This window comes from Spinacia oleracea, chromosome 1, assembly GCF_020520425.1.
Source record: "Spinacia oleracea cultivar Varoflay chromosome 1, BTI_SOV_V1, whole genome shotgun sequence".
NCBI lineage: Eukaryota > Viridiplantae > Streptophyta > Magnoliopsida > Caryophyllales > Amaranthaceae > Spinacia > Spinacia oleracea.
The window spans coordinates 79,776,605-79,803,849 of NC_079487.1; the positions used below are offsets into that span (position 1 = coordinate 79,776,605).

General features: G+C 34.3%; 1 protein-coding gene and 1 long non-coding RNA gene across 5 annotated transcripts; both read right to left on the minus strand.

The window, feature by feature from the left end:
• Window positions 1–731: 731 nt before the first annotated feature.
• LOC110776057 (tRNA (cytosine(38)-C(5))-methyltransferase 2) lies at window positions 732–7,457 on the minus strand. 2 transcript variants are annotated; one of them, XM_021980635.2, is made up of 10 exons: window positions 7,285–7,457; window positions 7,076–7,186; window positions 5,018–5,111; window positions 4,822–4,940; window positions 4,617–4,739; window positions 3,366–3,717; window positions 3,178–3,272; window positions 1,844–1,909; window positions 1,700–1,764; window positions 732–1,115 (listed from the first exon to the last, which is right to left on the minus strand). In XM_021980635.2, exons 1-10 carry the CDS (start codon window positions 7,363–7,365, stop codon window positions 1,037–1,039), a joined length of 1,185 nt encoding a protein of 394 aa, XP_021836327.1. In that variant the 5' UTR covers window positions 7,366–7,457; the 3' UTR covers window positions 732–1,036. The 2 variants fall into 2 exon arrangements, 1 of the variants encoding a protein (XP_021836327.1); XR_008926163.1 differs by lacking the exon at window positions 732–1,115 and adding an exon at window positions 2,003–2,173 and having other exon boundaries at window positions 1,695–1,764.
• A 7,082-nt stretch (window positions 7,458–14,539) lies between these two features.
• Window positions 14,540–27,245, minus strand: LOC110776061 (uncharacterized). Of its 3 annotated transcripts, XR_002529960.2 has the most exons (8): window positions 26,831–27,245; window positions 26,343–26,449; window positions 26,190–26,260; window positions 25,056–25,136; window positions 24,864–24,935; window positions 24,700–24,768; window positions 24,500–24,611; window positions 14,540–14,770 (listed from the first exon to the last, which is right to left on the minus strand). It is a non-coding gene; the product is annotated as an uncharacterized lncRNA (long non-coding RNA). The 3 variants fall into 3 exon arrangements; XR_002529958.2 differs by lacking the exon at window positions 24,864–24,935 and having other exon boundaries at window positions 25,056–25,139; window positions 26,831–27,239; XR_002529957.2 differs by lacking the exon at window positions 24,864–24,935 and having other exon boundaries at window positions 26,831–27,236.

Sequence of the window (27,245 nt, forward strand, 5' to 3'; positions counted from 1 at the left end):
TTGTTTCTTAAATTCATCATAAAATTGTTCATTATATTGTTTGTTCTTTTTTGTTAAACTGTTTGTTCTTTCTTGATTATTTGTTTGTTCATAATAATCATCTGGTTAATGTCATAATGAAATTGTTCATTCTTTTTGTTTGATTTGTGTATACCTTTTGTATTCTTTGTTCCTTCTTGTTATATTACAGAGCATCTTTTAAACCCTTGTTCTTTCTTTTTAACCTATTTGTTTTCTTTGCATGTCCATCATTTTCAAATCAGTAAATGTTCATTTTTAAATTAGTTGTGATCATCGTACCAAATTACTTACTATTTTCATATTCAGCCTACAACAATGAGGAAATTGAAACCGTGAAAGTCAAATATTGTGTTCAAACCACACTTCATATACACATTCAAAAGTATAAGAATTTTAGACTACATCAAAAACAAGATTCAAGATATAGACAAATAAGTGGATGATTTCTACCAATATCTTGTAATTCAAGTACAATTTATATAGGCAACGCCTAAAATGTTCAACTATTTTGGTAAAATATGTTATTTGACATGTTTTATTTGCTCAATATATGTAAATATATGTTCAAAGTAATAACATAGTAATGCAATAACTAAGTTCATTTTAAAATTAGTAAATACTCATTTCACAAACATTAGATAAATGTTCATTTCTAAATTGGTTGAATAAATGAGGATTGCCAAATAATTAGATAAACGTTCATATTCGAATGAGTAGATAAATGTTCATTTTCAAATAAATAAATAAATATTCATTTCTAAAATAGTAAATCTCCATTTCCGAAATATTAAATGTTCATTTTCAAATAAATAAATAAATGTTCATTTTCAAAATAGTAAATGTTCATTTTGGATGGGGTACAGCCAGCTGTGGCTGTACACGGGTACAACAAAAATTTTGCGACAAACAGGTAAACCTATTATCGCAATAGTATGCAGCCATGTCCATCTTAGCTTGAGCACCAGTAAAATAATACTGAAGCCGGATGATGTAGATCGTTCCGTGTTGTTGATCATCAAGATGGATCAGCAAACAGGTATTTGACCAGGGAAGCAACCACTGCTACGCTTAAACTGTTACCAAGCATTGCATAACTGTAGATGGTCACAGCATAAGTTTCAAAAAGTTGAATAAAACAATACTTCATTGTAAATGCAAGATTATCCACAGCCATAGAAGTTGACAGGATGTATTTGACGACACTAACTTGTGAGTAAGGGTTGGTAGTTTAAGTGATCTGGAATGGTGTTAATGAAATGAAAAGTTACTGAGTGAAGAACTAGCTCTTAGTTGCTTAGAAATACCATTTCGTAATTATATATGCCAATAACCATCATTGTAAATTTGTACTTCCTACTGATTTACCTTTGATAAATTGTTTGTTTTGTTTTAATTTGCATATGCAACTGCTCATATGCCGAAAGCTTTATTTGCTAGGACAATCTGCTAGTTCAGTTGCCCATTAACTGCTAGAAACTTGATACTTGATAGTCAGGTTATTTATGTTGCAACATGTGAAGACGACCACACACACTATTCCGTACAAATCGAAAATGATGATTCTTGACAGCAGACCTAGTAATGAATAATCTATCACATCACAAGAATGCATTCTTTCATTTATGGTACTTTCCACAATGAAACTAAATGAATAAAGATAGAGATAAATATAACATACCGTTGCCTAAGGCTTACATGCTCGGGAAAGCAAAATTCCTTTGGGAACGAATGCAGATTGGCAACCTAGTTACACCATCAAATGATTAGCTCTTAACCTTAAAAAAAAGAAAAAAAATATATAGAAATTTAGTAGAAAACACACTTCTCTAGGGGTGAAATATCTAAGGCCCTGGCTCTTCAACGAAGATTCTTTCCCCTTCAACTTTGGCTGCATCAAGTGTTAATACCAGTAAGTACACAATAGCAACCTTGTCATCTATGATAAAAAGCAGATTACGCAAGGCTGACCATCTTAACTTACTCAATTTCCCACAGCCACTGTGAAGGCTGTGCCACTGTCATAGTATCCAAAATACTGTGATCCAATAAAACTGGCAAATTGCTAAGACAGTAACCAAACTACAGAGCTAACAGTACCCAATGCAGAGAACAAACTAATACACTGTCTATTGGGATCACACAACCAGCTTACCTGGAAAGGAAGAGGAGGGTTCATCACCATAGCATAATATTTTTAGAAAACAAAATATACAGCAGTGTTTTAGACTTATATGGCCTAATATAACATGTTTGCGGACATTTTGACTGTCACAAGAGCTCTTATGAGCCATTTATCAGCTGGTGCAATTACTTCTTTGGTGAGAGAATAAAAAAGTACTGGTTCGGCTATTGAGGTGACAGCAATTCTGATCTAAACATGGCAGATGCATATGCAAAGCTAATAACAAAAATAGGTACACTATTTAAGAACCTATCACCTATTCCAGATTTCCAGGGGTCTCAGTCATTCAAAATTACACGAGGGTTTGGATCATTTAAGTGTAGTGTACATACAAGTTCTGTGCTATTATTAATTCATTTCACTAAATACAAATTCAAGACCAGCTGAAACAACAAACTGGCTAATCTAGTAGTTAAAGAAGTATGTTCTGACATTTCAAAGATATACATTAATAGTCATAGCTTTACCATATTAATCCACATATCAGGTTAATTTCATTTTTCCTTGTTACCAAATTATCATTTAAACGAAAATACAGAAGTGCCTTCAGATAGGCAAAACAAAGCAGCATAACTACTAGCACTACAGATGTTCTTTTACTTGTAAACAAGAAAACATTTTGGTAAACACCAATGCACAATAATATACTCCGATATCTCCCAATATTCTACTCCATAACCAAGGAGAAAAAGAGAAAGGGACCACCCAGTGCTTTTTGGGTACTTTTGAGGAAGAAAAGGTGAACTGGATCCCATGATTTGGGGTCTTACAGGGTAACAAAAGGGGGGGGGTCCGATAAGGGAGGGGAGCCCGATAAGGAACAAAGAAAAGGTCGGTAGAACTTAAAAGGAATGTACAAGGAAAGTGAGTAGAAGTAGATTTTAGGAAAATGGAGGGATTATATAACAAAATAAATTCCATGTACAAACAGGGCATGTAAATATCAAATATTCAAGTGTTCATAGAAGACATACTTCGATTGTTGCCAAAAGAGAGCCAGTACCCTTGACATAACGATAATAACTCTTCGTAAAGCAACAGCATCGCTTTGAATCAGAATATACAATATCTTTATTTTCATAAGGAATACATCGAGAAGGTTGCATAATGCATTAGGATAAACAAATTAGAAGCTATTGCAGTCAATAAAAGTGAAGGATACCCATCGCACTTCCCCATCTTTCTATCAAGTTTAGCGGAACAAAATACTGATCCAACAAGTTGCCATCAACTCCGACCTTTATGTCCAGTCTTTGTGCAGATTCAGATGAAAAGGGAGAACAAGTTACAGTATCTGAACACCTTGATTCCGTTACATCTTGATTCCTGCAATTGTCAAATTCAAGAAACGTCTGAACAGGCTCACAAGACAGGAGCATACTTTCCCAGCTCTCCGGTGACTGTTCAGGTGCATTAAGTGTCAACTCGTCATCATCACCAAACAATGGGCTTGGTGTGTAGAGCAATTGGTTATTAAATCTTGTATATTGAAAAGATGAAGGACTCCTTTTCGCCTGCAGTTCTCAGACAATGAAGATGATGATTCAAATTCCAAAAACAAAGACCATATCATTATCATCAAATGCTGCCCAAAGCTCAAACAGAAACCAATAAAAAATGCACCTATTAGCATAAATTGCCAACATTTTCTTATGATATCCGTCCAAACTTCCATGATTTATTATGAAGTATGCTTGGACATTATTTGGACAATGGAAAGAAGAAAAAGGGGTTTAGACTCATCAATGAGTAACAAATTCAGAAAGAAATGCATATTTCTACCTGTCTTCATTTAACTTAAAGGTTCAAATTCGGCAAAAAGCTTTGTATGTTAATACTAACTATAACACCCAAATTCACCAAAAAATCTCCTTACAAGATATGTTACCAGAAAAATTTACTAGCAGACAGTTCGAGATCCTCCAGCCAATACAGCGTGCCAGCATTATCTTTAACTCAAGACATTAAGCTTACTATTAATTCTTATAAAAGTTTGCAGCTTCATTATAAGACAACAAAGCCAGAGCAGAAGCACCACAAAATTTAAGATAACGGACAGGATCATGTAAACTAGTAAAGTAGTGAGCAGAAATTCTTGCAGTCATTTAGTCACACTTCACAACATTCACACAATTCAGGGGCCCAAGACCATCCAGAATCCAAGCCATTCTGAAATTAAGCATGCCGTATTTCAAATTCAAGAAACAAAGAAAATTACTGTCTCGATTTAAGTTAGCATTTAAGAATGCACACATAATGGTAAGTCTTTTCAAGTGACGCAATGGAGGAAGTCAATGTCCCCCGACTGAACCAGGGAGGTCAAAGTAAACATGTGTGAGGGTGTAATCAATTAATCATGCTTGTTTTAGAAGGATAGAGGACAAGAAGAGGAAGGACAGAATGTAAAAAATACCAAACAGAAGTATCGTGGCCTGGAGTACGGTACTCCAAATTGCAATGGGCTTAATATGAACTCCTGAGTAAGATAACCTGTTTTTGTCAATACTCCAATCATCTTGTTATGAGTGTCAGATGTCTGCGACAAAAGGTCAAGAGTTCAATAGAGAATTGTAATAGAGAAACCGCTAAATGCCAAAATTCAATCCTTTGAAGCATACCTCAAATCCCACGACATTTTCTACAAAAAGCATGAGTGGAGCACTGGACAGCTGAGGTATAAGCTCGAGAATGTTGAGGAAGGAAAATGCTCGAGCATCACTTGAGTCCCTCTGGAGGCCTACATATAAAAAAAATAAAAAAAATTAGATAAAAGCTAGGCACAAAATGAAACTATTCAAACATTACACCCTCTACCTTGTCTCGTATAAGGTTGGCATGGCGGGGAAAGGAGCCAGGCATGTGCTTGATATTTATCAAGATCAGCTGCAGTCAAGCTTTGAATGTTACCCTGTATACAAAAGGAAGAAGCATTTCCAACAGATCATAATTTTGAAGCTTGAAGCACACAGGAATTAAACAAAAATGTAAGAGTTTCTAGAACACAGAAAAGTAGAACACACATTCCGTCAGAAAGAAGATTTTGAGAAGAGCATTGCAGTAGTAAAGAATTAGAATCTCGTAACACAAGGTATACATATTTTATAGGAAACATTGTAAAACGAATGATGGAAGCTGTTTTTATTTTACTTTTTTAAGAAAATGATGGTAGCCATGTAGGTGGATGTTCTGAGCCTACCATCTCTTTGAATACGGTTAACAGGTTACAGATATATCATCTAGTTTTAGCTGATTTTTCTGGACAACTCTCATCTCTAAATACATTGCAAAACTAAAATTACAGGAAATTTGTTAAAACAAATGATGGAAGCTATGTTGGTGAATTTGTAATTTCTGAGTACACCATAATTACAATATGGTAAACAGATATACCATTTTAGCTGATTTTTCTAAACAACTCTCTGCACTAATTACATTACCAAATTCTATACTTCCGGTTTCAGCTACCCTGTGCAATTGTTTATCATGAGTAAGACAAATAGTCAACGCGATTATTGTGGAACTTTATTATTCCAATAGCATCTCTTCTGTATCTTCATGTTAGAAAGAATTGCAGCATTTTTTCAGTTGATTGTTCTGATGATAAACTTTCTGCTGTAGATGAATTACTGCCATGGTCTCATGAAAAAAATGTACAAGCCATGAAACTTGAGTCTAAGATGACATTAAATATTACTGCAAATTTGTGTTCCTATGCAAACAAATTACTTTTGAATGTTTTAGATCCTGCATCAGACTATACAACTAACCTATATTGGTATGTTTCCATGTATCAGACTCAGCTGCTCTTATAAAAAACAAGTGTGCAAGTTATCACCTTAAACTTAACTGAGCAAGTGCTGGTACCCATGTCTGACTAATTGAGAGTTTCAAGCAAGAGCACTTCAAAGGTTAATCAAGAAGTCCACCCAACATGATCTAAAACTTATTGTACTCAGTATAAAAATAGCACCACCATTCTAAACAAACACTTCTAAGGAAATTCATGAACTAACCAATCAAGAAATCCGCTTAACATAAATGAGTTTCAATTATTCAAAAATATTGTGAAACCTCCAACGCTGAACTTTCTCCTTAGGAGAGAAATAATGGGAGAAGAAAATGTAATAAATGAAATCACAGAAATAAGCTACAACTAGGCCTATTTATACAACTTGATCATAACAGAAAAATTCTGATGATATACGTTTCCTACTTATTAGTTATTACAATGTTGGCTAAGCTCGGCTTCTAACAAACTTGCTAAGTAACTCCCTAGATTCTGCGAGATTGTAAGAAAAGCAATTTCAGTTTAGCTGGCATCTTCTGTTTGTCAGGCTTCAGACCTTCAGAGCATGACATAATCCAACACTCCCACCCTAAAACTAGGAGTTGATGAAGTTGGACCCATCTTTAAAGGTGGACAAAGATTGTTTTTCTCTATAATATACAGTAGTAACCTATCTATAACAAGGCATTCTAAAAATGTCCCTGAATATACCCTTTATGAATCGACTAAAATCCGTTCTCAAAGATGATTTGCCCTTCAATATCCCACCACCGCTACCCTCGAAATAAGATTAATTTCTATGTAAGGGTGGATATGATTCTATGAAGCAATATTTCTTGAGCTCAACAGACTTATATTACCTCCTTCCTATGATATTTCAATCAAAGGTACAAAGACAAAGCCATTGTATCAAAATGTCCTTACCAAAACACTGAATATTACTCCTTCCATTTGAATCAATAGTCACATTAACTCATAACATAACTTAACAACTAAATCTGGACATCGATAACACTTTATCAGAAGTGTATGCAACTACTTGAATTAAAATTGGATCAAAAACAAAATTTGCCAAAAGGGAGTACCTGAAATGGGCGGTGACCAAAATTATGCTGATAAACATCATTTGCAACATCATTAATCTCAAAAGCTTGAACAATTTCTGCGTAAATCCCAGATTTCATGAGCGAATATCTCTATACATCCAACAAAGCAAAAATTGGCAAAATCTATCAGTAAAAAAAGGGAAGAAGAAAGTGCAAGTTTTACATAGAGGAGAGAGAAAAAAACCAACCATGCCTCCAATGCCACTGTAGAACTCGAGGACTTTAAAGGGCTCATTGTCATGGCTTTGTCTGCTAAAACCTTCCTCCATTACTGGGTTGCAATTTGCAAGGAGAACTGTTCTTTCTGTGAAGCCAAAACCCGTAAAGACGGTTTACACTTTGGGAGTTTACAATTGATTTGGGAGTTTGGAAATTCGTTGCCCCTAAAATAGTGTATCGCTATTCGACGTCCTCAATCGCTAAAAACGCCCTCGTAATTATGGTGAAAGGACAATTTTACCCTTATAAAGAAAATTACCCCTCCCCCTTCACCCTTCCTCTTCACATTTGTAAACTTTTTTTAATCGAATTTAATATATAAACAAATACATTTTTTAAACAAAAAGTTCTAACAATTCTATTTTTTTCAATTATATTAATTATTTTAATTAAGAAATTCGATAGTTATTCAATTTTTTTTTTTGGCAACACTTTTTTAAATATCAAAAACTAAAAACGAAATAATAAATTACATTCGTTTTTACCTGGCGGGAAAAAAAATTTAATTTATTTTTTAAAAAAAAAACACAAGGGTCGCCCGGAATTGGCGGCCCGAACCATGGCTGGGCCGCCAATTTCGGGCGGCCCAACCATGGTTTGGGCTGCTAATTCCGGGTGGACCAACCATGGTTCGGGCCGCCGATTCCGGGTGGACCAACCATGGTTCGGGCCACCAATTCCGGGTGGGCCAACCATGGTTCGGGCCACCAATTCCGGGTGGACCAACCATGGTCCGGGCCGCCAATTCCGGGAGGACCAACCATGGTCCGAGCCGCCAATTTCGGGTGGCCCTTGTGTTTTAAAAAAAATGAATTAATTTTTTTTCCACCAGGTAAAAACGAAAGTAATAATAATAAAAAAAAGTTTATCATTTCGTTTTTAATTTCGAATATTTTAAAAAGTGTTGTCAAAAATAAGAATTGAATAATTACTAAATTTCATAATTAAAATAATTAATATAATTGAAAAAAAATATTGTTAGAAGTTTTTGTTAAAAATTGTAGTTTAAAAATTTATTTGTTTATACTAATTTCGATTAAAAAAAAGTTTAAAACTTGTGAAGGGGAAGGGTGAAGGGAGATGGGGGTAATTTTCTTTAAAAGGGTAAAATCGTCCTTTCACTATAAATACGCGGGCGTTTTTAGCGATGGAGGACGTCGAATAAAAACCCCCCTAAAATATTGTTCCACTTTACTAGCGTGGTTTGATACGCCTTAAAGTGTTACTCCCTCCGTCCTTTTATACTCGACCCATTTTGACTTTTTGCACTCTTCACATAATTAACTTTGACCCTATTATATTTCTAGTGTATGAAAACGAATGTTAGTATATAAAATATTGTTGGCTTCATCTTAATATATATTTTTAAAATATTAATATTTTTATAAGTTTTTATAATATGTAGTTAAAGAAATTAGTGGTCAAAATTGTGCATTGGCAAGCGTGTCCGGTCAAAACAGGTGAAGTATTAAGGGACAGAGGGAGTAAAAAATTACTGTAGCATAAAGAAAATGCTAGCAATTTTATAATAGTTGCACTTGTAGCCTTGTAGGGGAGAAAATTTAGTGAAGTATATCTTGTGATGTATGGACATAGAAATTTCGGATTTTTCATGAATATCCCCGAGTTTTGACGAAATTCACCAAATGCCTCTCGATTTTCAGAAATTCACCAAATGCCCCTCGACTATCAGAAATTCACCGAATACCCCTCACAAATGACTTAATACACAAAATCCCTTACTAATGACGCGATGTTAGTCCTCTGTTAACCTAATTTTCAAATTCACCAAATACCCCTATTTTAATTTCTCCAAATACCCCTATTCTGAAACTTAATTCACCAAATATCCATTACTTAAAATTACCCATTTTGGTGCTCAACGGCTAGTTTTTGTGTTTGAAAATTAGCATTTCCTTATTGTTTGCTTATAAATACCCATTTTCTGACTGTTTATCGTAGTTTTCCTATTGTTTTGTTAACTTCATATCATTTTTGTCATGAGCTTTCTTTCAAAATCATCATCCATACCAAATAAGTCCACATATGTAAGAGTCCCAAACAAATTTTGTTATTGTGGAAGAAAAAATTTCATCTGAATCTTTGATACAACACTCAACCTGAATCTCTGATACAACACTAAAACAAAAAATACTCCTAAAAACACCTCAAAACGTCGCAACTTTTCAAGAAAATAACTACTGCTTTTGTACCTTATTCTTTATGTGACCAATTAAGTAATATTTCTCATGCAATCGAAAGGTGTTCCTTTGCCAATATGGGCAATATATTTAACATGTGCAAACATATTAAAAACAAAGCTCTTATTAATTTTATTCTAACGCATATGTTCCAGCTACCTCAACTCTTATAGCTTCCATGCCACCTATTTAACGTTAACTCCCTTTTTGTCTCCTGTCTCTACTGCCTCCAAACACCTTTTTTCATCTCCTAACTTTCTCTCAACCTTACAATCGAGGTAGAAAGTTTTCCCACTTTTCTTTTGAGCTAGGTTCTATTGACACGGTGATACAGATTTTATGGAAAATGTCTATTTTTGTATTTGAGGGAACAAGAAAAAGAAATGAAATTAAGATATGTTCCAAACTCATGTACTAGTGAAAAAACATGAATTTTGGGAGAAAGATTTGCCTCCAAACTCTTTATTTTCACATCACGAATCCAAGTTTGAAACCGAGGTTGTGATAAAAATGTATGCGTTATTGAACTTGATTTCTTAGTTTCTTCACCATTCGGACAATAAGAAAATTAAGGTGTTAGATTTAAAATTGAATTACTTCAACTTCACTCACATAAGATTTCACTGAAAAGGGTTTTTTTTTTTTGCCTTTTGCTCATCTAAGGTGTGTTGTCTTTACCGGATGAGGCCTGGACTTATTGGGTACATAATTAAAACCTATTGAGTGTTATATCGGAGCTTCGGATGGAAATTTCCTCCCAAAATAATAGAATTTATTTGAGACTCTTACATATGTGGATTCATGGGTGTGGATGATGATTTTGAAAGAAAACCCGTGACAAAAATGATATGAAATTAACAAAACAATAGGAAAAGTACAATAAACAGTCAGAAAAGGGGTATTTATAAGTAAACACTAAGCAACAACTAATTTTCAAACGCAAAAACTAGTCGTTGAGTATCAAAATGGGTAATTTTAAGTTATGGGTATTTGGTGAATTAAGTTTTAGAATATGAGTATTTGGTGAAATAAGTATTAAAATAGTGGTATATGGTGAATTTGAAAATTAGGCTAACGGAGGAATAACGGCTCGTCATTAGTAAGGGTATTTTGGATATTAAGTCATTTGTGAGGGACATTTGGTGAATTTCTGAAAGTTGAGGGGCATTTGGTGAATTACGCCAAAACTCGGGGGCATTTGGTGAACATTTATCAATGTGATTTTCTCAATTTGTTTTAAAAGTACTTCATCTGTTTGTTTTAAATGGTACAATTATTTAGGCACGTTTGTCAATACACGATTTTAAACATTAATATTTTCAATTATGGATAAGAAAAAACTTATAAAAATTTTAAAATTTATTTATTGAGACGAATCTAATAAGACCCGCCACGACTATGTTTTTTCTTAAGTATAAATCACAAAATGAAGTCAAAGGAGCATGTGTGAATTGTATTTAAAACTCAATTGTGTCATGTAAATAAGAACGGAGAAATTATTAATCACTAATAATCTTTGATTCAAACTATGCAACAATTAAATATATTTTCTAGCAAAAGGCTTAAGAACACAAAGTACCTACACACCAAATCCTCTAATAAATAGCAAAAACAATTGTTGAATGTATGAGTATTCATGTAATCATTTAGTTGATAATCAAAAACTTTATCATGCAGTTGGATTCGAGAAACAACTATCTACAACTCCCGACATTAGATATTGATATGCAGATCAAATCGTTATTTCAAATCTTGCCGATAATAATTATGTTATATAACTTTGTGTATGTAATTAGAATTAGTATAACCTTTATAATGATGCTACTTAACAACATTCATGCAGACACAAGTATGTAGGATCAATTACGTCAGAGTTTTATAACTCAATAACTATAATACGGAGTAGATTAAAAAAACCTACATATGTTTTGTGATTTCAAAAAGACGTGATACATAGAGTAAGAATTGTTAAACATGACAATTATCCTAATATATGATCGCCTTTTTTGTCAAAGTAAAGACCTACATGTGCTACATAGGATGTGCTAAAATTTAAAAGCGGATCTTCTTAATTTTCAATATTACCGCTTGTCATCTGACCCGAGTCTAACCCGCCGCTCTATAGTTCAATTTTATTATTTTTATGAATAATATAAAAGTCAAACCCTAGGTCTCAAACCACTCTCCGCCGCTCATCTCCTCTTACTCACTCTCCTCTTCCATGTGATACCTCTCCTCCCGTTTAATATTCTATCTCTTTCCAAATGTAAAATTATCACTATGATTTTCTTTACAACTCATTCAACCCCCCCCCCCCCCCCCTCTCGTGTCTACCCTACTTCTTTTTTTTAAAAAAGAAAAAAAAAATCAAAAACCGAAAAATCAATGTGGCAGTCATTATAACTAATAATTGTTATCCCCAAAGATAGTCACTAAAAATATTTGTCTCAGTGGTTTAGCAGATGGGAACTTTGACTTTTGCAATCCCATGAACACGGGTTCGAATCCTCCCACTAGTGTTTTTGTTAAACTTTTTCTTTTTGTTAAACTTTTTCTTTACTTGTCTTTACACAATTCAAATCTATACAACAAGGTTTCTAAATATGTTGGATTTTTCATTAAAATTCTAAATAATGAACTATGCATGTTTTCTTTAATCAACTTTTTGCTATTTATAAATATATATTTTATTTAATTTTTAAAATTTTGCTACGTATTACATTTCTGCACAACCTATTTTTAAATTCTGGATATGCCACTGCCAAGAACACATTCTTTGAAATAATTAGTTTGTGGGTTGAGTTTGTTTTTTCTAGATCTAAAACTTTATTACTGTATTTTTTTTATATAGTAAGTGTTTATATTTCATTTCTCAAATGAAAATTTATCTTGTCGGATTTTTTTAGAAACAGTATTTCGTAGCATATTTTTATTGATAGGGAGTATTAATTATTGGATTACATAGTTTAATTCTTTAGTCCAAACTCCTTGTAATTTATGCGTATACCGATGGATGGGAATTTTAATGTCAAATAAAATTCAAATTAAGTGAATGTAAAATTTTGAATAAATTTGAAAACGAGTCGAATCGGTTTCAGAGTAGGAGTCTGAGGGATGGGGAGTCGGTTTCGGATCGGTTACGGGGTAGGAGTTTGAGGGAAACGAGTCTGAGGGGGTTTCAGATCAAGCGTCTGAATTGCATTTCAGGTCCGATTAGTAATTGGATCGGATTCAGATATGTCAAAGTCTGACTCGAATCCGACCCGTTGCCATACCTACCCACGGGAGGAAAAAAAAAAGGAGGGTAACAAAAGTAGGTGCCCAAACAAAAGTGGCAAGGGAGGTGTCAAAAATAGAGGGCTAAGTTGTATTGTAGTGTGTAAGCTAGGGTTAATCAGTCAATACATTATTCTTAAGGAAATTTTTAGTTTTGCAAAGAAGGATTTCACGGGCAATACAATCAATCTACTGTTCCGAAGTAGAACTTCTTGCTTTTAGAAGGGTTTAGGGTTAATTAGTATAGCACATAAGCACACGTGCGATGCACGATTTATAAATCTGAGTTATATTTTGAATAAATAGCTAACCAAACAATAATGACATTTTATATTTTTTTTAACATTCATTAAAATATATCAAGTCAACTAAAGCAACACATAAGTCTAGAATCTACCACACAATAAAACTTAAATATAGATAGGTGACCCGTAAAGAAGATATTGGGCTACGATCCGTAGCACAACGACCTATCTCACTATAGGCTGACGTGGTAGCTCCTCTACCAAGCCAACTGGACCTAGTATAGCGTAAATGTCGACTGGGCTATATTGTCCCTAGATGACCTTTGTATCCCTTTTATCATGGAAGGGTGCCGCTTAACCGTCAAATGAAATATTTTGAAAGAAGTATTTCAAAAGAAATATTCTTCTAATCTTATTTTATATATCAGACAGGTTGATCGAGCCACCTTGGACTGAATAACTCCTTGTCAGCATTTCCCGGAAAAAATCCCACAGCAACACTTGCATTACAGTATTAGTACTCCGTAGTACTCCCTCCGTTCGTATTTATTCTACCCATTTTTATTTTAGGCGTTCCTAAAAGTTCTACCCAATTTGAATCTTTTCTATTTTTGGCCATACATTTTTTCCCAAAATAAATTGAATCATTAAAGTCCCCTCTTAATGTTTGCCTCTGTTGAATGCTTGATTTTCCTGTGTGTCCCTTCAGTATAATTGTCTTAGGGTTTGTATGAGGTCTGTGATGAGTTTTTCAGTTAATTTGCTGAGAAACTATCAATGTTTTATAAACCAAAGTGCGCCATTAGCATCCAGCCGTAGGCTATTTGAGGCTTTTGTGTGCTAATGGTTTGTGAACATGGTGTGCTTCAATGAAGCTTGGGGACATCTGAGACCAAAATTAACATGATTTGTTTTGGCTTTTCGGTTTTTTGCCAGTTTTAATGTCTTAGGAAACAAAAAAAAATTGAATCCTTCACATATAAACTGGCATTAGACCGGAGAGGCAATTCATGTCTTATTTACTTAGTTGTTAGTTGTCCCCTTAAGTTCCTTTATTGTATTAGATCGATGATGAGTCTTTTATATGCTGAGAAACTAGTCAGTTAACTACACTCGCTCATGCTGCCATTAGTATCAGTGATGATGCTTCTCAGACGCTAAGTGCACTAGAGGAAAAAACATCATAAGTTGCCCTTAAAATAGGCTTATAAGTTGCCCTTCACAAGTGCCACCTATGGGGGGTCACTTTTGTAAAATTATCAAAAGTTGCCCTTAATAAGGGCAACTTATAAGCTTATAATATGTGAAACTTATAAGTTGCCCTTGTTGCAAACAAGGGCAACTTATAAGCTTCACATAAGTTGCTCTTGTTGCAAATAAGGGCAACTTTTGAGTTTTTTTTTTTTAAAGAAAAAAAATCTGCAATATAATTTCTGATTTTGCAATATAAAATTCTGCATTATAATTTATAAAATACTGTTTCTTCAAACATCAGCTTGACATTCCTCAAAATGATATAAATTTCAAATTTCCAATAATATTACCGAATTAATTCAAATGTAATTAATTAAATCGATAAATAACAAAAAATGTAGGAGTCACGGATAACTACAAGCCTGCTCTATTTATTACACTGAGGGTAGTTCACAATCGTTGAAGTAAGTAGCCCACTTGTCTCGAACTTCATCCAACTCCTCTTTGGTAAAGGGCCCCTCCCTTGGAGTTTTGAAAACCTTTAAAAAACAACGTACATGCAAACCAATAAAATAAATTAAGTCTCATATGCGAAAACAGAAATTATATTGGTCACGAAAACAACTTTCTGAGTGTACTAAGATTCATTTCAAGTTCTTTATGCACATCTAAAGCTCATTTGGCTCGATATAGATCATATTTGGCCAAAAATGTCATTTTCGATCCCAAATATCAACAAAAGAACCTATTTCCACATTCTAAACGTTTTTCATGATTCATATGATTAGTTATATGTTTATGAAACTCATTTCAAGTTCGTTATGCACGCCTATGGGTCATTTGGGTCGATATAGGTCATTTATGGCCAAAAATGGCATTTTCAATCCCAACTACCAACAAACGAACCTATTTACACATTCTAACCCTTTTTCATGATTCATATGATTAGTTATATGTTTATGAAACTCATTTCAAGTACGTTATGCAAGCCTAAGGGTCATTTGGGTCGATATAGGCCATTTATGTCCAAAAATAACATTTTCGATCCCAACTACCAACAAACGAGCCTATTTCCATATTCTAAAAGTTTTTCATGATTCATAGGATTAATTACATGTTTATAAGACTCATTTTAAGTTCGTTATGCACGACTATGGTTCATTTGGGTTGATATAGGTCATTTATGGCCAAAAATGGCATTTTCGATGCCACCTACCAACAAACGAACCTATTTCCATATTCTGAACGTTTTTCATGATTCATATTATTAGTTATATGTTTATAAGACTCATTTTAAGTTCGTTATGCACGCCTATGGGTCATTTGGGTCAATATAGGTCATTTATGGCCAAAAATGGCATTTTCGATCCCAACTACCAACAAACAAACCCATTTCCACATTCTAGCCCTTTTTAATGATTCATATAATTAGTTATATGTTTATGAAACTCATTTCAAGTTCTTTATGCAAGCCTAAGGGTCATTTGGCTCGATATAAGCCAATTATGGCCAAAAATGGCATTTTCGACGCCACCTACCAACAAACGAACCTATTTCCATATTCTAAACGTTTTTCATGATTCATATGATTATTTATATGTTTATCAGACTCGTTTTAAGTTCGTTATGCACGCCTATGGGTCATTTGGGTCGATATAGGTCATTTATGGCCAAAAATGGCATTTTCGATGCCACCTACCAACAAACGAACCTATTTCCATATTCTAGACGTTTTTCATGATTCATATGATTAGTTATATGTTTATAAGACTCATTTTAAGTTCGTTATGCACGCCTATTGGTCATTTGGGTCGATATATGTCATTTATGGCCAAAAAAGGCATTTTCGAACCCAACTACCAACAAACTAACCTCTTTCCACATTCTAACCGTTTTTCATGATTTATATGATTAGTCAAATGATTATAAGACTCATTTCAAGTTTGTTATGCACGCCTATTGGTCATTTGGGTCAATATTTATGGCCAAAAATGCCATTTTCGATCCCAACTACCACAAAGGAACTTATATCTACATTCTAAACCTTTTTCATGATTTAGATTATTAGTTATATGTTTATAAGACTAATTTAAAGTTCGTTATGCACGCCTATGGTTCATTTGGGACAATATAGGTCATTTATGGCCAAAAATGGCATTTTCGATCCCAACTACCAACAAACGAACCTATATCCACATTCTAAACCTTTTTCATGATTCCTATGATTAGTTATATGATTATAAGACTCATTTCAAGTTCGTTATGCACGTCTATGGGTCATTTGGGTCGATGTAGGTCATTTATGGCCAAAAATGGCATTTTTGATCCCAACTACCAACAAATGAACCTATATCCACATTCAAAACCTTTTTCATGATTCTTATGATTAGATATATGTTTATAAGACTCGTTTTAAGTTCGTTATGCACGCCTATGGGTCATTTGGGTCGATATAGGTCATTTATGGCCAAAAATGGCATTTTCGATGCCACCTACCAACAAACGAACCTATTTCCATATTCTAAACGTTTTTCATGATTCATATGATTAGTTATATGTTTATGAAACTCATTTCAAGTTCGTTATGCACGCCTATGGGTCATTTAGGTCGATATAGGTCATTTATGGCCAAAAATGGCATTTTCGATCCCAACTACCAACAAACGAACCTATTTCCACATTCTAACCCTTTTTCATGATTCATATGATTAGTTATATGTTTATGAAACTCATTTCAAGTTCGTCATGCAATCCTAAGGGTCATTTGGGTCGATATAGGCCATTTATGGCCAAAAAAGGCATTTTCGATCCCAACTACCAACAAACGAACCTATTTCCATATTCTAAACGCTTTTCATGATTCATACGATTATTTATATGTTTATAAGACTCATTTTAAGTTTGTTATGCACTCCTCTGGTCATTTGGGTCGATATAGGTCATTTATGGCCAAAAATGGAATTTTCGATCCCAACTACCAACAAACAAACCTATTTCCATATTCTAAATGTTTTTCATGATTCATATGATTGGTTATATGTTTATAAGACTCATTTTTAAGTTCGTTATGCACGTCTATTGGTCATTTGGGTCGATATATGTCATTTATGGCCAAAAAAATGATTTTCGAACCCAACTACCAACAAACTAACCTCTTTCCACAATCTAACCCTTTTTCATGATTTATATGATTAGTCAGATGATTATAAGACTCATTTTAAGTTCGTTATGCACGCCTATTGGTCATTTGGGTCAATATTTATGGCCAAAAATGCCATTTTCGATCCCAACTACCACAAAAGAACTTATATCTACATTCTAAACCTTTTTCATGATTTAGATTATTAGTTATATGTTTATAAGACTAATTTAAAGTTCGTTATGCACGCCTATGGTTCATTTGGGACGATATAGGTCATTTATGGCCAAAAATGGCATTTTCGATCCCAACTACCAACAAACGAACCTATATCCACATTCTAAACCTTTTTCATGATTCCTATGATTAGTTATATGATTATAAGACTCATTTCAAGTTCGTTATGCACGTATATGGGTCATTTGGGTCGATGTAGGTCATTTATGGCCAAAAATGGCATTTTTGATCCCAACTACCAACAAATGAACCTATATCCACATTCAAAACCTTTTTCATGATTCTTATGATTAGATATATGTTTATAAGACTCGTTTTAAGTTCGTTATGCACGCCTATGGGTCATTTGGGTCGATATAGGTCATTTGTGGCCAAAAATGGCATTTTCGATGCCACCTACCAACAAACGAACCTATTTCCATATTCTAAACGTTTTTCATAATTCATATGATTAGTTATATGTTTATGAAACTCATTTCAAGTTCGTTATGCACGCCTATGGGTCATTTAGGTCGATATAGGTCATTTATGGCCAAAAATGGCATTTTCGATCCCAACTACCAACAAACAAACCCATTTCCACATTCTAGCCATTTTTAATGATTCATATAATTAGTTATATTTTTATGAAACTCATTTCAAGTTCATTATGCAAGCCTAAGGGTCATTTGGCTCGATAATAGCCATTTATGGCCAAAAATGGCATTTTCGACGCCACCTACCAACAAACGAACCTATTTCCATATTCTAAACGTTTTCATGATTCATATGATTATTTATATGTTTATAAGACTCGTTTTAAGTTCGTTATGCACGCCTATGGGTCATTTGGGTCGATATAGGTCATTTATGGCCAAAAATGGAATTTTCGATGCCACCTACCAACAAACGAACCTATTTCCATATTCTAAACGTTTTTCATGATTCATATGATTAGTTATATGTTTATGAAACTCATTTCAAGTTCGTTATGCACGCCTATGGGTCATTTGGGTCGATAAAGGTCATTTATGGCCAAAAATGGCATTTTCGATCCCAACTACCAACAAACGAACCTATTTCCACATTCTAACCCTTTTTCATGATTCATATGATTAGTTATATGTTTATGAAACTCATTTCAAGTTCGTTATGCAATCCTAAGGGTCATTTGGGTCGATATAGGCCATTTATGGCCAAAAAAGGCATTTTCGATCCCAACTACCAACAAACGAACCTATTTCCATATTCTAAACGCTTTTCATGATTCATACGATTATTTATATGTTTATAAGACTCATTTTAAGTTTGTTATGCACTCCTCTGGTCATTTGGGTCGATATAGGTCATTTATGGCCAAAAATGGAATTTTCGATCCCAACTACCAACAAACAAACCTATTTCCATATTCTAAATGTTTTTCATGATTCATATGATTGGTTATATGTTTATAAGACTCATTTTTAAGTTCGTTATGCACGCCTATTGGTCATTTGGGTCGATATATGTCATTTATGGCCAAAAAAATGATTTTCGAACCCAACTACCAACAAACTAACCTCTTTCCACAATCTAACCCTTTTTCATGATTTATATGATTAGTCAGATGATTATAAGACTCATTTTAAGTTCGTTATGCACGCCTATTGGTCATTTGGGTCAATATTTATGGCCAAAAATGCCATTTTCGATCCCAACTACCACAAAGGAACTTATATCTACATTCTAAACCTTTTTCATGATTTAGATTATTAGTTATATGTTTATAAGACTAATTTAAAGTTCGTTATGCACGCCTATGGTTCATTTGGGACGATATAGGTCATTTATGGCCAAAAATGGCATTTTCGATCCCAACTACCAACAAACGAACCTATATCCACATTCTAAACCTTTTTCATGATTTCTATGATTAGTTATATGATTATAAGACTCATTTCAAGTTCGTTATGCACGTATATGGGTCATTTGGGTCGATGTAGGTCATTTATGGCCAAAAATGGCATTTTTGATCCCAACTACCAACAAATGAACCTATATCCACATTCAAAACCTTTTTCATGATTCTTATGATTAGATATATGTTTATAAGACTCGTTTTAAGTTCGTTATGAACGCCTATGGGTCATTTGGGTCGATATAGGTCATTTGTGGCCAAAAATGGCATTTTCGATGCCACCTACCAACAAACGAACCTATTTCCATATTCTAAACGTTTTTCATGATTCATATGATTAGTTATATGTTTATGAAACTCATTTCAAGTTCGTTATGCACGCCTATGGGTCATTTAGGTCGATATAGGTCATTTATGGCCAAAAATGGCATTTTCGATCCCAACTACCAACAAACGAACCTATTTCCACATTCTAACTCTTTTTCATGATTCATATGATTAGTTATATGTTTATGAAACTCATTTCAAGTTCGTTATGCAATCCTAAGGGTCATTTGGGTCGATATAGGCCATTTATGGCCAAAAAAGGCGTTTTCGATCCCAACTACCAACAAACGAACCTATTTCCATATTCTAAATGCTTTTCATGATTCATATGATTATTTATATGTTTATAAGACTCATTTTAAGTTTGTTATGCACTCCATTGGTCATTTGGGTCGATATAGGTCATTTATGGCCAAAAATGAAATTTTCGATCCCAACTACCAACAAACAAACCAATTTCCATATTCTAAATGTTTTTCATGATTCATATGATTTTTTGATGTTAGCACCCGGTTCACCCTTAGGGGCTAATCCGGATTCGGGGCGAGTTCTGGGTGGATAGGTTCCAGTCCCCTCCCAATTGTTGTTGCGGGGGATCGAACACGAGTTCTCCCTACCAAGTTCAGCCCCAATCACCACTAAACCAACAGACAATTGGTATATGATTAGTTATATGTTTATAAGACTCATTTTAAGTTCGTTATGCACGCCTATGGGTCATTTGGGTCGATATATGTCATTTATGGCCAAAAAAGGCATTTTCGAACCCAACTACCAACAAACTAACCTCTTTCCACATTCTAACCCTTTTTCATGATTTATATGATTAGTCAGATGATTATAAGACTCATTTAAAGTTCGTTATGCACGCCTATTGGTCATTTGGGTCAATATTTATGGCCAAAAATGCCATTTTCGATCCCAACTACCACAAAGGAACTTATATCCACATTCTAAACCTTTTTCATGATTTAGATTATTAGTTATATGTTTATAAGACTAACTTAAAGTTCGTTATGCACGCCTATGGTTCATTTGGGTCGATATAGGTCATTTATGGCCAAAAATGGCATTTTCGATCCCAACTACCAACAAAAGAACCTATATCCACATTCTAAACCTTTTTCATGATTCCTATGATTAGTTATATGATTATAAGACTCATTTCAAGTTCGTTATGCACGTCTATGGGTCATTTGGGTCGATGTAGGTCATTTATGGCCAAAAATGGCATTTTTGATCCCAACTACCAACAAATGAACCTATATCCACATTCAAAACCTTTTTCATGATTCTTATGATTAGATATATGTTTATAAGACTCGTTTTAAGTTCGTTATGCACGCCTATGGGTCATTTGGGTCGATATAGGTCATTTATGGCCAAAAATGGCATTTTCGATGCCACCTACCAAAAAACGAACCTATTTCCATATTCTAAACGTTTTTCATGATTCATATGATTAGTTATATGTTTATAAGACTCATTTTAAGTTCGTTATGCACGCCTATGGGTCATTTGGGTCAATATAGGTCATTTTTGGCCAAAAATGGCATTTTCGATCCCAACTACCAACAAACAAACCCATTTCCACATTCTAGCCCTTTTTAATGATTCATATAATTAGTTATATTTTTATGAAACTCATTTCAAGTTCATTATGCAAGCCTAAGGGTCATTTGGCTCGATATAAGCCATTTATGGCCAAAAATGGCATTTTCGACGCCACCTACCAACAAACGAACCTATTTCCATATTCTAAACGTTTTTCATGATTCATATGATTATTTATATGTTTATAAGACTCGTTTTAAGTTCGTTATGCATGCCTATGGGTCATTTGGGTCGATATAGGTCATTTATGGCCAAAAATGGCATTTTCGATGCCACCTACCAACAAACGAACCTATTTCCATATTCTAAACGTTTTTCATGATTCATATGATTAGTTATATGTTTATGAAACTCATTTCAAGTTCGTTATGCACGCCTATGGGTCATTTGGGTCGATATAGGTCATTTATGGCCAAAAATGGCATTTTCGATCCCAACTACCAACAAACGAACCTATTTCCACATTCTAACCCTTTTTCATGATTCATATGATTAGTTATATGTTTATGAAACTCATTTCAAGTTCGTTATGCAATCCTAAGGGTCATTTGGGTCGATATAGGCCATTTATGGCCAAAAAAGGCATTTTCGATCCCAACTACCAACAAACGATCCTATTTCCATATTCTAAACGCTTTTCATGATTCATATGATTATTTATATGTTTATAAGACTCATTTTAAGTTCGTTATGCACGCCTATGGGTCATTTGGGTCGATATATGTCATTTATGGCCAAAAAAGGCATTTTCGAACCCAACTACCAACAAACTAACCTCTTTCCACATTCTAACCCTTTTTCATGATTTATATGATTAGTCAGATGATTATAAGACTCATTTCAAGTTCGTTATGCACGCCTATTGGTCATTTGTCTCAATATTTATGGCCAAAAATGCCATTTTCGATCCCAACTACCACAAAGGAACTTATATCCACATTCTAAACCTTTTTCATGATTTAGATTATTAGTTATATGTTTATAAGACTAATTTAAAGTTCGTTATGCACGCCTATGGTTCATTTGGGTCGATATAGGTCATTTATGGCCAAAAATGGCATTTTCGATCCCAACTTCCAACAAAAGAACCTATATCCACATTCTAAACCTTTTTCATGATTCCTATGATTAGTTATATGATTATAAGACTCATTTCAAGTTCGTTATGCACGTCTATGGGTCATTTGGGTTGATGTAGGTCATTTATGGCCAAAAATGGCATTTTTGATCCCAACTACCAACAAATGAACCTATATCCACATTCAAAACCTTTTTCATGATTCTTATGATTAGATATATGATTATAAGACTCATTTCAAGTTCGTTATACACGCCTATGGGTCATTTGGGTCGATATAGGTCATTTATGGAGAAAAATGGCATTTTCGATCCCAACTACCAACAAACGAACCTATATCCACATTCTAAACTATTTTCATGATTCCTATGATTATTTATATAATTATAAGACTCATTTCAAGTTCGTTATGCACGCTATGGGTCATTTGGGTCGATATAGGTCATTTATGGTAAAAAATGGCATTTTCGATCCCAACTACCAACAAACGAACCTATATCCACATTCTAAACCTTTTTCATGATTTATATGATTATTTCTATAATTATAAGACTCATTTCAAGTTCGTTATGCACGCATATTGGTCATTTGGGTCGATATAAGTCATTTATGGACAAAAATGACATTTTCGATCCCAAATATCAACAAATGAACCTAAGGACACTTTCTAAATCTTTTTATGTTTGATATGCTTATTTAGAGGTTACTAAGATTCATTTCAAGTTCTTTATGCACACATAAGGCTTATTTGGGACGATATAGGTCATATTTGGCCCAAAATGGCATTTTTGATCCCAAATATCAACAGATGAACCTAATGACACTTTCTAAACCTTTTTTATGTTTCATATGCTTAGTTATAGGTTACTAAGATTCATTTCAAGTTCGTTATGCACATCTAAGGCTCATTTGGCTCGATATAGGTCATATTTGGCCAAAAATGGCATTTTTGATCCCAAATATCAACAAATGAACCTAATGACACTTTCTAAATATTTTTAATATTTGATATGCTTAGTTAGAGGTTACTAAGATTCATTTCAAGTTCTTTATGCACACATAAGTCTCATTTGGGAGCGAAAACTGCATTTTTTGTCAAAATATGACATGTAAGGATCGAACGACCCTAAAATGTGCATAAATTGACCAAAGTAGATGAGAATGAGGATTGACAACCTAATACTAAGTATTTTGAACATGGAAAGGTTAAGAATTCCTATTTTGGTTCATGAGTTGGGAGTTGGGAGCGAAAACGGCTATTTTTGTCAAAATATGACATGTAAGGATCAAACGAGCCTTAAATTGACCAAAGTAGATGAGAAAAAGGATTGACAACCTAATACTAAGTGTATTAAACATGCAAAGGTTTTAGAATTCCTATTTTGGTTCATTAGTTAAGTGTTGGGAGCGAAAACGACTATTTTAGTCAAAATATGACATGTAAGAATCGAACGAGCCTTAACCACTATCTACACAATTCACAGCAATAATGATTTTCTTTCTAATGATTTAGTATTCGTTTAGTTGTTCTTACATCATGATATAGTGTTGGTTGTATTATATGAGACCTTAAGTTATACTTTATCATGGCTATTCTCGATTGATCTGCTACTGCTCTACTGATCTACTTATTTGTTGTGCAGCAACAACAACAACAACAACAACAACAATACAGAGCCAACTGCAGTTGCCACAAGAACAACAGTACAGAGCCAACTGCAGCAGCAACTAGTCAACTACAGCAGCAGTATAAAGTAGTACAGAAACAGTAGCAGAGCGTAGAAGTACAGAGCCGAGCAGAGCAGAACGAGAAGTATAGAGCAGAATAGAAGCAGTAAAGATCAGAGCAGAGCCACAAAGCAACAACAGAAGCAGTAAAGACAAAGGGAAGCATCCCAGCACGATTATTATCAGTGACCGACCAAATAAAGCTGAAAAAGCATCAACTAGGGGGGCATAAGTAAAAGAAAAAAAGAGATTGAAATAAGAAAACGAACCAACATCATCAACTTTGGTCTCTGAGGAAAATAGATAGAACCTTCTCATACTGATATAACCATTGGGCTTTCCTTCCTTGAAAGGTTAGTTCGCGAATAATGATGTTGCAATCTGTTCAATTCATTCAATAGTCAGTTAAACTGTTAAAGGAATAAGAAATCTGCCAATACATCAAAAAAAAAATCAAGATTTCACTCACAGGTTGTAATGCTAAACCAGCACGAAATTTTCTGATCATGTCAGCTTCAGAACTAAAATCCAAGTTCACCTGGAAAGGCAGAAAACACCTAAGACAGTTCAGTAAGTTGACTACGATACAATATACACCAATGATAAAGAAAAGGCAAGAAGCTTATAGATTACATATTACATAATGAGACATATTCTTTGCCTGATCAAGAAACAGCAAAAGATTTTTATTGCTAACATCATAATCTGGAAAACACAATTAAATAGAAGCAGCAATATTCAATAAAGAATTAAAACAACGGAGAATCGAAAAGATGATAAAATACAACCAAATTTTAAATATTGAAGAGTAAAGTACACTTAAACCTTCACATCAGTGTTTATGGGGGCAGAGAGAAGGGAATTGGAGATACGACTGTGGAGCGGCATCTCAAGACGACAGAGGGACTGCTGACAAGTAGACAACAAAAATTTTACACTTAGTAATTCCATAAGAAAGGTAACAAAGAATCACATTGTACTCAATTGATAGAGAACACAGAACACAGAACAATAACGATACAACACAGAGAGAACAGAAGTCTCAAGTTCTGGATTTGGAAGAAATCCTAATAATAAAATCAACAGCTTAAATGACCACCACTCTAAGCTACAAGCATAAAGATATTGAATTGTAATTAACAGGTCGGTTAATCATACAACTTTCAAACATTCTAGTAGATTAGAATGCATACCAAACCATTGCAGCAGAAGGAATAGCAAATCCGAAAAAATTGTCCAACTCCATGAAATATTTCAATGGAGAGTGGAGAACAAGTAGCTGCACACAAGGAAGAGAACACCATGTACAATGCTAGAAAAATGGCATTCAACCAATTTGATATACCCATCACAATAGCACCTCCTGTGGTATTATCTCGACCTGAGTGTTATGGGCACACTAAGAAGGCTTCACCCAAGTATCAATTAAGAGTTAAGAGTTCCAGCAGGTGCATCTTTTAGATGTTAGTCATATCTTGATTCCTGAAGCTAATTTTCAACCTCTTGTCATTTATTATACAAATAATCAATGTAGAATGGGAGTCTACCACAAGTCTAGGAGGTAGGGTAAATATACGAGATAAATTATTCTAACAATGTTCAGACTTTCAATCAATGTTTAGTAAAGGTCTGACGAACATTGCTTCTATAAGTTATGATTCGACGTTTGTGGGTTGATTAGAGGAACATTTCGGTTATTTTTTTAGAGTATAAATAGATCCTACCTTGAAGGCTACTCACAAGTCAAAGTGAAAAATCTAACCCAAATTACCCGAATGGTACTAAAAGGGCAGAGGATGAGTATTAAATGACCAAGAGTAATTGGCACTCGTAGATACTAACTATGAACCAATGCATAAAGTAGACCCATAGGAAAAGGTAAAGTTATATGTTTATCTAACAAAATAAATACTATGAAAAAAGTGATGTCAAACTAAGATTTTGTATGTAGATGTATACCAGGATAGTTTTTTGGAAAGAAAACGTGCAATATGACAGTCGCAAAAGCAATCCACATTCCAATCTATCCCCTGCATTGCCAAACAAATAGGTAAGAAGATACATCAAGATAGAGACAGCATTTAAATACAAGGTTACTGAACATTAACCTACCTCAGAAGGTCAAACACCACCCAAGAAGACTGAAGAAAATATACGGAACTAAGAGTCCGGTGAGGATCTCTGTCTTCCGGTTTGTGCAATCCAAAACCAACAAATAACTGCAACAGGAAAATTCAGAGGAAAAATATGAAGTAAAATCAACTCTAAATTGAGTGACAAGAACTATAAAGAGTATAGCAAAACAAGTTGCAGATGCTAAAGGTTTCATTTGAGAAATTAGTTCGACTGCAATTCACAAAGACAATCGAAACAACTATGCAGAAATACTGGCACTTGCATTCTATTGTTCTCTAACAGGTGGTTTACTTGCTTACTTGATAGACTAATGCAGAACTCTTGCTTAATTAGTTGAAAAAAGTCACACACAACTATAGTAATCGGTTCAATCCATAAGACTTTCAAATACCCAGAGACTGATTGAATCTGTTTAGAACAATAGATTTGGTTCGGGTTAATAGAACAAAATTAAGGATGCTAACCTCGAAATTCAGAGTGGTGGACCGTCGCGTGCGGAGGCCGTACAACCTTGAGACTGGTGGTGGTGCGCAGTTTGGGGTTTGCTATAGATCAATCGAGCGATGGTCGACTGGTCGTAGTTTGCTCGAGTCTTTTGAGTAGTTTGTGAGTAACAAAATTAGGTTTTGAAATTTTGGGTTCTGTGCGTCTTATTGCGATTTTGAGTTTGGATGAATTTTTGGGAAACGAAAGCCACCACCACCGCCAGCCCCATCAGCAAAAGCCGTCCAAAATCCTTGAACAAACCACTACCACCGCCAGCCCCATCAGCAAAAGCCGTCCAAAACTAGATATAGAGTTCGAGGGAGAATTTTGAGTGTGGGCGAGTAGCAAAGCAACGAGAAGAAAAGGGGAGCAGCGAGAAGAAAAAGGGAGAAT